General features: G+C 36.4%; 1 protein-coding gene across 1 annotated transcript in view; it reads right to left on the bottom strand.

The window, feature by feature from the left end:
• The window catches only part of cdc42se1 (CDC42 small effector 1), a 28514-nt gene that overhangs the window by 11154 nt on the left and 4964 nt on the right, over positions 1–12396 (bottom strand). The window contains exons 3-6 of the mRNA XM_067448238.1: positions 9045–9149; positions 5015–5101; positions 1662–4927; positions 961–1017 (exon numbers count right to left, since the gene is read on the bottom strand). Coding sequence (XP_067304339.1) covers positions 5048–5101; positions 9045–9149 — 159 coding nt within the window. The 3' untranslated portion in view covers positions 961–1017; positions 1662–4927; positions 5015–5047. The remainder of the gene's footprint in view (positions 1–960; positions 1018–1661; positions 4928–5014; positions 5102–9044; positions 9150–12396) is intronic.

Here is a 12396-nt window from a genome sequence, read left to right as displayed (position 1 = left end):
TGAGATCTGAGTCAAAGGTCCATTGTTTTGTTTTTTTGTAGGCGTTTTGCACAATTTTTAACACAAGCTGCTTTACTAATACAGAAACAGTAGACAGTAACAGTATGTTAATGTTAAAACATGCTTTAGGGATCAGCTTTGCTTTCTTCACCCATAAATCTAAAGGCCTCAAGTTACATTTGTACAAATGTGAATGACAAGGTAAATCAGCACATTACATTAGTTATGAGCGTTAAAGGAACAAGCCGACTTTTTGGGACTTTAGCTTAATCACCGTATCCCCATAGTTACATAACCAACGTGACAAGTTCCAGCTTGCACAGAGAGCAGCTGAGCTGGGGACTATTTTCGGGCGCTGCTTAACATCATTGCGCACTGCACCCATGGCAGAAAAAAAAATTGCACCTTTTCATTTTCCATCAGTCTTAGTACATGATGTAACTATATACACTCACCTAATGGATTATTAGGAACACCTGTTCAAGTTCTCATTATTGCAATTATCTAATCAACCAATCACATGGCAGTTGCTTCAATGCATTTAGGGATGTGTTCCTGGTCAAGACAATCTCCTGAACTCCAAACTGAATGTCAGAATGGGAAAAATAGGTGATTTAGGCAATTATGAGTGTGGCATGGTTTTTGGTGCCAGACGGGCCGGTCTGAGTATTTCTAGGGGTTTACAAAGAATAGTTTGAAAAGGGAAAAACATTCAGTATGCAGCTGTCCTGTGGGCGAAAATGCCTTGTTGATGCTAGAGGTCAGAGGAGAATGGGCTGACTGATTCAAGCTGATAGAAGAGCAACTTTGACTGAAATAACCACTCGTTACAACTGAGGTATGCAGCAAAGCATTTGTGAAGCCACAACACGCACAACCTTGAAGACCAGAAGACCCCACCGGGTACCACTCATCTCCACTACAAATAGGAAAAAGAGGCTATAATTTGCACAAGCTCACCAAAATTGGACAGTTGAAGACTGGAAAAATGTTGCCTGATCTGATGAATCTCAATTCCTGTTGAGACATTCAGATGGTAGAGTCAGAATTTGGCATAAACAGAATGAGAACATGGCTCCATCATGCTTTTTTTTTTTTTTTTTTTTTTACCAGGACTGGAAATTAAATTTTTTGTCTACCGGCCACTGTGGCTAGTGGATTTCAAAATCTACCAGCCACTCAATGTTTTTACAGCCACTTTCTTGTTTTTAACCAACAATGTGTAGCTGCATATGAAAATTAATGCTACAAGCTCTACATTTCTTAAGCCGTTTATTTAATCTCAATGAAATAGAGACTTTTGATACCGAAATCAAAATTCTTGGCTCGAAAAGGACAGAGGCTCGAGCCCACAAAGCCCCTCTGCACTTCCCTGTTATGCGTAACGTTGTGTCCTGTCACAAAATGCGGCGAAATCTCCGACACAACGTTAATAGTTCGATTAAGGTGTGTCTGTAATGCTCTCCGATAATGTGACTTAAATAGGCATACTCCACGTCTTAATCCAATTTATGTTTAGTTAGATTATGACTTTAATCAGATTAAGGTAATTAGAAATCGCTGTTTACATGGTAGCCTCTTAATCAGAGTATTGTCTTAATTAGATTAATTTTGGAGTATTGTTGTCCATGTCAATGACAATTCTGTCATTAACTACTCACCCTCATGTTGTTCCAAACCCGGGAGACCTTTGTTAATCTTCAGAACACAAATTAAGATATTTTTTGATGAAATCGAGAGGTCTCTGGAAGTGTTAATTACTGTATGGAGGGGTCAAAGTCCAGAAAGGTAGGAAAGACATTGTTAAAAGTCCGTGTGACTTCAGTGGTTCAACTAATGAAGCAACGAGAATACTTTGTGTGCGCAAAAACGGACAATTTCTTCTAGCCTGCTGACGCAGTATAAACGCTACAGTGCAGCGTTTCCTAGTTTGACTCGTGCACATGCGTCATGGTCCTCACGTGAATAGCGTCAGCCAATGGTAAGCCGGCGTTCTGAAAGTGCTCCACTGTTTACACGACTACGTCAACAGCATAAAGCTTGATACATCTGCAAGAACAAAGAAAGATGTTCGTTTTCTTGAGGGAAAGAACACGAATAAAGTTCGTTCTGGCCAGGACATTCCATACTTCATGAGAAAAGCAGGGTCGAACATCTGTTTCTCCGCATTTTTTTTAATTTGTTTGTTTTTTGCACACAAAAAAGTACTCTCACTTCTCAAAATTAAGGGCTGAACATTGGAATCACATGGACCATTCTAAAATGTCTTGACTACCTTTCTGGACCTTGAAAGTGGTAATTGCTGTCTATGGAGGGGTCAGAGAGCTCTCTGATTTCATTAAAAATATCTTCATTTGTGTCCTGAAGATGAACGAAGGTCTTACAGGTGTGGAACTATATGAGGGTGAGTAATTAATGACAGCAGTTTCATTTTTGGGTGAACTAACGCTTTAATAAAACAGATACTACTTGTGATAAAATATCTGAGCTGCAAATTAATAATTGTGACACCAATGTAAAATTTGAATTGATTTTCTATTACTCATGCAGACACAAAGCAAAGATCAAATTAAAATAACATTATTTACAGTAGTCAAATGTTTGGTTAATATAAACAAATCAATCCACCTTTCTCAAGTTATCCCAAGAACATTTTTAAAATACACTTTAGACAGAATTATTGTCTCAAAAAAACCAACAGACCGCTCTTTGTACAACTGTATTGTTACAAATCAAAGCACAACAAAAGACTGCATCAACACCATGCCATATGAACAGAACACTATTACTGCTCCCATTTGATCACAATCAATAAGCTGGACTAATAGACTAAAAGATATTTAAAAACAAAATTTAAAGTAAGGAACAAAAAAAGGAAAAGTATAAAGGACAATAAGAACATAATGAGTGCTTTGCACAAACATCATGGCTTTCAGTCACACAAACAAAACCATAAAGTGAGAAGGTCTGCAAGCAACATGCATAAGTTAAGAGAGCTGTTGAGGTCTTTGGCTGAGATGCAAACATCTGCATGTTTCCCTACACTATCTGCAAAGAATGAAATGCATTTCTAGAGCGCCCCCAGGCAGCTTTACACTAAAATAAAGTAAAACATTGAATTACTAAAGCAGCATGCACATTCTGAAAGCTTACGCACAGTTTTTCCTATGGCATTTCCAAACAAATTACAGCAAACACTAAAAGTAAATTACAGTTTGGGATCTTGCAAAGCAATGCATTTAAAAATACGTCATCACAATTACAAGCAAAAAACATCTTGTTTAACATTTCAGCCCAACATTGTGCTACACTGAGCGGTATTCAAAACAAAGTACAGAGTAAAGTATACAAAGTGTGTGTGTGTGTGTGTGTGTGTAAATCAAAGCGAGTTAATCACGGTGCCATGTGAGGACTGGAAACAGAGAGCATGTGTTCAGTCTTGTGTGGGGTGGAGCTTGATGTGTGAAAGTGAGACTAAATGTGATGTTTAAATGACAAAGGGCAGTGGCTCGCTATTGGCAGGAAGTCTCAATGTAACCACTGTTCAAAGTCTCAACTTTATTTAAGGAATTAAATTAAGGATTAAAGGAATAAACTTCACCTAAAAAAATAAAAAAAAATAAAAAAAAAACACTCACCATCTCATTGTTCCAAACTCAAATGCTGCTATTTTTACAGTGGAGAATTTAAGAATTATCATTCAGGTTTTTTTTCAACGCAACCACAATTCATGGTCCCCAAATATGGTGCACAAAATCAATGTAATACTCTCTTTATATCTCAAGTCATCTGAAGCTATATGATTCCAAATTATTGACTCAATATTCCTGAAAGGATAATTCTTGAGTTAAATGGATAGTTCACCCAAAACCTTAAATTCTGTCATGTTTGAATTTCTTTCTTCTTTTTGACACAAAAATAAGATATTTTGAAAAATAAGGTCTGCTAGGAACCATTGACTTCCATATCATGGAAAATAAATATTATGGTCAATGGGGCCCAAAAGCCGTTTGGTTACTTCAAAACATCTTTTTTTGTGTCCAGCAGAAGAAAGAAATCCATAAAGTATTGGAACGACGATTAAAAGATGACATAATTTAAATTTTTGGGTGAACTATCCCTTTAAGTGCTCACTTGAGGTGACTAACAGTGAATAATTAAATAAATTTGGTCTGCTCATCTAATGAAGCAAATGTATAACTTCAGAAAACCTAAAATATAGATCATTGATGCATTATGCATTGATTTTGTCCTGAATGAGGAGTTATAAAAAATAAAAATTCCACAGAAAAATAAGTTATATAGGGTTGGAACGGAAATTTGGTCACATTGGCCTTTGTAAATTCAATATCAGACATGTACATACTCTATCCATCTATTATACACATACCAGAGGGGCTTTTTTTAAAATCACACACTAATCAGCAACAATTTGTGCAACTGTTAATGACAAGCAGCTGGAGACACTGTAATGGTATAGGTGCACATATATTTCCATTACAAAACAAAAGCAAACACACATTCGCGCATATCCTTATCAATGACAGACTATGACGCATGCCAGTTATAACTTTGGGAAGACAGTCAAATAGTCCCTTGTGTCAAAGTGATAAGAGCCTTTCCTCTTCCACAGCAAGCACAGCCAGTGTCTCAAATGCACGCGTCACACATTCACACTCTTTGTCAGGCGCTCTCATATGATCCAGTCCAAATTTAAAAACAAATGTCCTCTCTGAAACATTCCAGAGGATCCAAAACATAAAACAACCTGCAGAGGTGGCGTCCATGTTTGTAGCTGCAGCAATCAGAGGTTGTTGTTTTAGTGATCAAAATCTGCTCTGTATCTCCTCCTACTTGGTACAGTGCTGCTAGCTGGACAGGTTCTGCTGAGGACACTTTAAGGAGCTTGGGGTTAAAAACAAAAAACCTGGGGAGCAGATGAGAATCTATGGTTAAAATCAAGTAAACGTGAGAGAATGGAGAGGAAGAGGAAGGTGTCCGTGTTCATACTCACAGGTAAAAAGGCTATAACAAGCTGTTTCGTCCATTAGCGTGAGGCAAATGAGACTTTCGTTCTCATTTGTTGCTGCATCGGGACAGACTGCAAGAGGAAGTGAAACAATCAGGTTATCGGCATGGAAAACATGCATAATTATTAACAAAAAGTCCACAAACAGAAGTTCACTAACAAATACAACTACTTTTTAGTAGTATAGTAATTTTCCATTGAAAATCTCACCCCAGTTTTCACAGACAAGGTTGTTTGAGCTGTTTTAACTCAAAGGAACTTGCACTAACACGTCTTGAAATATGTCAATGCCATTGTCTCAAGATGCACACCAGTAATGTCTTAATGTCACCAGTAAAGGCCTAATCCTGGCTTAATCTAAGCCCTGTCAGTGAAACCAGGCCTTAACCTTCTGGTCATCTTTGTTTAGGGGTCACACTTGGTTCCTTTGTGGACAAAAGTGACAGAAAAAATGTAACCCCTAAACATGATCTGTGTTTGATATGGCCACTGTAATAAAAACCATGAGTAGTCTTCGTAATGGTCTCATCGCTCTGGCGACAGACATTTGGCTACACTCGTTGTATGAAGACAAAACAGTGTTTTAGAGTCAGTAGTGATCGGATCCAGTCTGTAATTAAATAATTCATTTGAGAACTGTAGTATCATTTGTTGGTAGGGCTGTGTGTTGCCAAGAATCTGGCAATACAATACGCATCACGATACAGGGGTTACGATACGATTGTTATATATTGTGATATTGTAAGAAAGGCAATATATTGCGATATTTGTTTTTTGTTTTTTTTCTCATTTAAAAGAATAAAGAACACAACCATATGCCTAAAACACAACAAGTATTTTTTTAATTAATAATCACTAATTATTATTATTTTTATTATTTTAATTTACTAATCACTATTTTGTGCAATCTAAGTAAAAGGGAAATAGTAAAGTGACTGCAGGATTCTTTATGTGTACATGTTTTAAAAGTTCACATAGCAGTGACTATTTAACAACAGAAAGTGCATAGTCCATTTCATGACTGAATGACTGTTTGTTTTATATTTAATACAGTAAAGCTGTTTTCTTTAAAGCAGTTTATTGTATAAAGTGCCATTTCAAGAAGTGAACTGCAGAGCTGGTCATCATATCCACATCACTGTGATCTTTTGTTCTGCTGCCACCGCTGTCAGTTTTGTTGTGTGTTTATTTTGTTACTGAGAGGAAAACGTGCTGTACATTCGATCTCTTCTCAGCAGCGCGGATGACGTCGGGATGTTAAAGGGTAGGTTCACCCAAAAATGAAATTGATGTCCTTAATGACTCATCCTAATGTCGTTCCACACCCGTAAGACCTCCGTTCATCTTCAGAACACAGTTTAAGATATTTTAAATTTAGTCCCAAAGCATATGCAGTCTATGCACACTATACTGTCCATGTCCAGAAAGGGAATAAAAACATCATCAAAGTAGTCCTTATGTGACATCAGTAAGTTAATCAGAATCTCTTGAAGCATTGAAAATACATTTTGGTCCAAAAGTAACAAAAACTATGACTTTATTCAGCATCAGTCTTCTCTTCTGCGTTTGTTTTCAAACCTTAAATAAAGATTCAAACGGCCATGAATCAGTGAATCGATCAATGATTCGGATCGCCTATGTCACGTGATTTCAGCAGTATGGATCACGTGTCAAACTGCTGAAATCACGTGATCGATTCACTGATTCATGGCCGTAAATATTATAATAATAATATGACCCTGTGCTGTCTTTGCAAATGAAGATTTTGTTAATGCCATACTGTTTGTTAGACATAATCACTGGATTACATGAATGCGGCATGATGCATAAACTGTAAAAGAGGTTCACACTTCTAGAGTTTAGAGCTGAAATAAAAAAATAAAACACACACACACACACATCCTTCATGCAACAACAAGCCTGTTTCACATACAGCTCTTCACAGCGTCACACCCATTGTTACATCATGTGTGTCTCAGGAACACTGAATCTTACAGCAGAACGAGGAGGAAGTCCATTTTCACTGGGTCATTCTATACACCGTTTCCCAGCACAACACAAAAGAACAGGATCACAAGGGAAAACACAGCAGGTCAATCACCTGTGTTCAACACTCGGCACACCACATGGACTATGAAAGGCTGAGATCAACCAATACCGCTTATCACTGAAAGTTTCAGCTATCAGCACAGTGTTGTTAACAGGTCCAGACTTTGCTTTGATAAAACTATTAAAAAGCTGCCACTGAATAAATTGCTAGTTTCTTAAGGAGTGTTGAGTCAACTAAGAGCAGTACATTTTGCAAACCACACATGAAACTAAAGACTGGCACTTAAAAATCAATCAATGACCTTGACGAACATTTCCTCATTTAAAGAGCTCTATTCTGTCTCTGACGGGCCGCCCGCCAACATTCCTCTGAGCAAGTTGCAGTCTGCTTGATTCTGCCCAGGTATTCGGTCCATCTGTGAGTTGCAGGATTAGGTAACTCCTCACCTTTCTTATTTGACAACACGACAGCCCAATGAACACAAGCTAAGATCTCACACGAGTCCCACTTCAGATTCACAGCTTACACATGCAGCATGTCTACTTTTTTTCAATCACACATGAATTTGCTTTGTGTGACATAATAACAATAATAGTGATGATGATAATAATACTTAAAAATATATTATTAATACTACTACTGCTGCTGCTACCACTAATAATTAATACATATTATTATTTTTAGTTTATTATTATTATTATTTAAAAAAAAGAAGAAAGACTTGGCAGAACAGGATGACCGCTTTATTGGGGAACACCAAACATTTATGTGAAGCAGTTAAAGATGACATGTACAGACATCTGGCAGCAGGTGTGAGGGCAAAAACGAAAGGGATAGAGAGCAAAAGAAAAACTTCTGATTTTCAGAAGTTTTGGCAGTGGGTGAGGTCTATTTGTACAAAAAATCCCAGCAAACCTTTTTGGATTTAACAGGGTTAGTTCACCCAAAAATGAAAATTCTGTCATTAATTACTCACCCTCATGTCGTTCCAAACCCATAAGACCTTCGTTCATCTTCAGAACACTAATGAAGATATTTTTTTATGAAATCCGAGAGCTCTCCCTGCACTGTTTACATTACGTCAACAGCATAAGAGTCTGACACAGGCTAGAAAAAATTACTGAATGAAGCAATTATTTCTCCGTTTTTTTGCGCATAAAGTTTTCTGTCACTTTATAAAATTAAAGTTGAACCACTGTAGTCACATGGACGATTTTAACGATCTCTACTACCTTTCTGGACCTTGAAATCGCTCAGATTTTATCAAAAATCTTTAAATTTGTGTTCCGAAGATGAATGAAGGTCTTATGGGTTGTTTATTTTTTTTGGGTGAACTTACTTTAATGGTGACGTCCGATATGATCATTGTAAATGGTCACGCTCAACTGTAAGACATCCTTTGTTACAGTGTAATTATATATTAAAAGGAAGTATATGTAAGATTGCGGCCAAAACTGGCACTGCAATCACTATCCCATCTCCCCCTACCCCCTGACTAGAGGTTGCCAGATAGGCTGCAGGATCCAGCAGGAAGGTTTGTAGCTGCAGCTGTGCTAACTAGAGCAGAGCTGGCAACCCGGATGGCGAAACACTACTGATTTTGTGATTGGTAGATAGGAGGAGGGTGGAGCTTCAGGTCAAAACACATCATCATGTCAACATTAACATCAGTTGAGGGCTGCAACAACAACTTCTAAATGACAATATCCTGGCCGGACTACTGTTGTCAGTGATATAAGTATTTGAAATTAACATGATTTTTTAATGCCTAGTGACATATCAGGGCCATTTTATGATAACCGACGGCAGTAAGCTTCAGGTGTTTGTTAGTTACATGTAATTATGTATAATGTATTGTCATTACTACAGTAAGTAGATGTAATGTGTAATAATAACATTATAGCCGTGTCATAAACATTATGATGAGCGAGTCCCACTGTACCAACACAATAAAACATTTCTTACCGGCTGCATGCCATCTGCCATTTCACCCGAGCCTATGTGTGTCAGATGAACGAAATTTGTGGGCTCTCCAATCATGCTACGGTCAATTCTCCTCCGTTTCTTCTTCTGTAAACATAAAGGCTTATATTAAAGAAAGTCCAGCATAAAGATGCAAAGCAAATGATTATGAAGACGACTTAAGCCACAGGTGTTCAAAATATGAGTGTAGTGATTGAACTCAATAAAGCCTGTCATGTGACCATATACCAGTACCAGTGTAAGTGATATTACACACATTTTTCCCTATGGAATCTATTTCTGGACACATCCTGAAGTTTCCAAAAATTCCCAAGTGTTATTTTACTAAAGAGTTTCTCTTTTCTTTCTTTCCCAGATCTCGACCATGCAGTAAAGTTGGTGAGAGATTATAAGTAAATCTAAAAAAATAAAAAACCTTGTATCAACAACCAGAATAATTATTTGATGAGATCATGTGCCATAGTAGGGGTGTTGGCATACATGCCATTACTTGTCTGCCCACAGTGAACTAAGTACATTTAACTCAACACACAGCACTGGATTTATATTGTCAAACATCAAATACATCTAGACTCATCTGAAAACTTACACGATAGTTTCTGAAATTGATCAGAGATCATTTAAGGTCAGTGTTCAGTTAATTTGTTTGATGTAAAAGTGTACAAGCAAGCCGAGTGCGTTTAAAAAGGTGGTTTGTGTATGGTCCAAGTAAACTCTTGTAACGTTTACAATTGATCATCAATTGAATCATCCTAACTCACAGGCAGAGTTGCGATTGATTATTATTATTTTTATAAAGGGGGTCATGACATGAGAAATAAAATGTGCTTTGATCTTATGAGAGGTCTTTGTTCATTAAAAAAATCTTGGAATAAGGTTCCATAGCTGAATTTCCTTCTCATTATAAACAAAGCATTTATTTAGTAGCTCCAAAAAAGCGACTCATCAAAATGATATTGCAGGATCTATGATCCCACACTGGTGTATACATTAGCATATGACAGCCTATACATTAGCATACAGGACAAATGGAAGAGTAGGTTTGCTTTGACGCGCCCAGTTTAAACAGCTCATTTGCGTCTCTGTACAGACTTCCCAGGATCCCAGCGTCAGAAACAAATGAATAGTTTATATATTAATGCCGAAAAAATATATATTCATGAATGCTTTTTGGAGTCAAACTCTTTTGACAAAGCTTGAACAAAATTTAATACCTCATAAAATCGTGATTAAGACTTTTTAATACCTTTTAAGGGTCTTAATTTTCCCAAAATGGATTTATCAACTTAATACTTTTAAAGATTTTTTAACAGTATAAAAGCTCAGCTGAATTAAAAGATAAATTCATGTTTTATGTCTTCATTTGGTTACCAGAAAATACACAACACATGCATGAAATATTTTTATAGAAATTGAATTATAAAGAAAAAAATTATATGATGGTTGTGAATCAATTTATGAATTCAATTGATTAAGTAGCTAGTAGCCTACTATTTATTGGTAAATATTACAGCAAGCAAGAATCACAGACTACTGCAGACCAAGGCAGCTCTGGCACAATTACAAAAACACTTCTATAAATTACTAACAGTTTCTTTACAGTTATTGATGTATGTACCGAAAAAAGGTACCATTAGCTACCGGTACTAAATTCCAGGTACTGGTTAAAATGTGAACGCTACCCAACCCTATGTACAAGCCACTACTGCTTTTAAGTTTGGAGTTGCAAGATGTCAAGAGTTTAAAAAAATAAAAAATAAAAATAAATAAAAAAATAAATCACCCAATCAGAGTTTTTCTGTTAAATGGGTACATTTTCTGCCCGGTGTTACTCAATCTTTGCAATCTGGCAATTATGCGCACATGCTGCCGCCAATGATATGAATCAGTACACTAGATGAGGTCAAATAAACCATGTGTATGAGTTGAGAGTGTAATAACTGATGAAATGTAAAAAATAAATTCCTTGACAACAATCTTTGTGATTATAATTTTCAGTAAAATTATCATTATTATCAGTTTAACCAATACAAGTTTAACAGTTTAGTCGAAAAACTTGACTAAACAAAAACATGACAAGGTTGACTAAATATGATAAAAACTAAAAAGTACATTTGACACAGGACTAAGACTAAATAATAATAAAAAACATCTGACAAAATTAACACCAGTTGAAAGATGAAGAAGCCAACTGTAGCAGCTGCATCACAATCCTTAAGTAAATTATTTCATAATGCTTTGTCTGTAAACAACACTTTTATGGATAATGCTTTCAAAACGCTTACACATGTGCAATAGCAAGTGCAGTGGATGTTGATACTGTTTCCTATACGCAATGAAATTAGCCAATCATAACTGTGGCAGTTTACTGGCAAGTTTTAAAGGACCAGCCCCTTAAAAACAGATTTTTTTAAATTATTATAAATAATTACATTACAAATGCATTATTGTTATTATTAATTATTATTATTATTATTATTATTATTACCTAAGTGCTAATTAAGAACAAATTATTGAACGAAGGTCTTATGGGTTTGGAACGGTTTGAGGGTGCATCTTTTAAAGGTGTTTACTTTCATAATCTGTCTATAGCCAATGGCCCATAGCACAAGCTTTAGTCCTTATCACCTTCTACAAGGAGACACTTAAGTAAGGTAATCATTTTATCTAAATCAGTTTAAGAAAATTGTTCTTGTGATGGGAAGTAGCATTGGTCTGTATAGATGCCCCCCCCCCCCCCCCCCCCACACACACACACACACACAACAATAGAACAAACAAGAACCTAAAAATAAAAAGAGGAAGGAGGGAGGAAAAGAATGAGAACTCCCAGCTCCGAGAAGCCAGCTTCCCTTCAGAACCCCCTGTCATTGTTACAGGAGACTATGGCAAACCTGGGTCACTCATCATTGGCTCAGAACCCCAATCCAGACAAAAAACAAACTAACAAAAATTGAACTCAGCCAAATAATTTGTAAAATATGCAAAGCTATTCTAGGAATAAAAACATGATTCTTTTACTTACAGAAATGTTAAAAGGATAGTCCGCATTACTGCCATAATTTACTCTTCCAAAACTCTTGCCTTTATTTATTTTTGTTTTGTAACCAAAAGAAGAAGTTTAGCAGAATGTCCAAACATTCTCTATTTCAATGAAATGAAAGTAGAGAGCCAGGGACTGTTATGTGCCAATATGCTCATAAAAAAGAACCATAAAAGGGATCCATACTATATAACTTATGCTCTATTTTCAAAGTCATATGATTATTTTGTGTGAGGAACAGATCAATGTTTTAGTCATTATTCACATAAAACCGCTTTTCAAACTTGGTCT

Source organism: Pseudorasbora parva, chromosome 7, assembly GCF_024679245.1.
Source record: "Pseudorasbora parva isolate DD20220531a chromosome 7, ASM2467924v1, whole genome shotgun sequence".
NCBI lineage: Eukaryota > Metazoa > Chordata > Actinopteri > Cypriniformes > Gobionidae > Pseudorasbora > Pseudorasbora parva.
The sequence above is the reverse complement of the archived record's forward strand: the minus strand, read 5'-3'. Positions and strand labels throughout refer to the sequence as shown.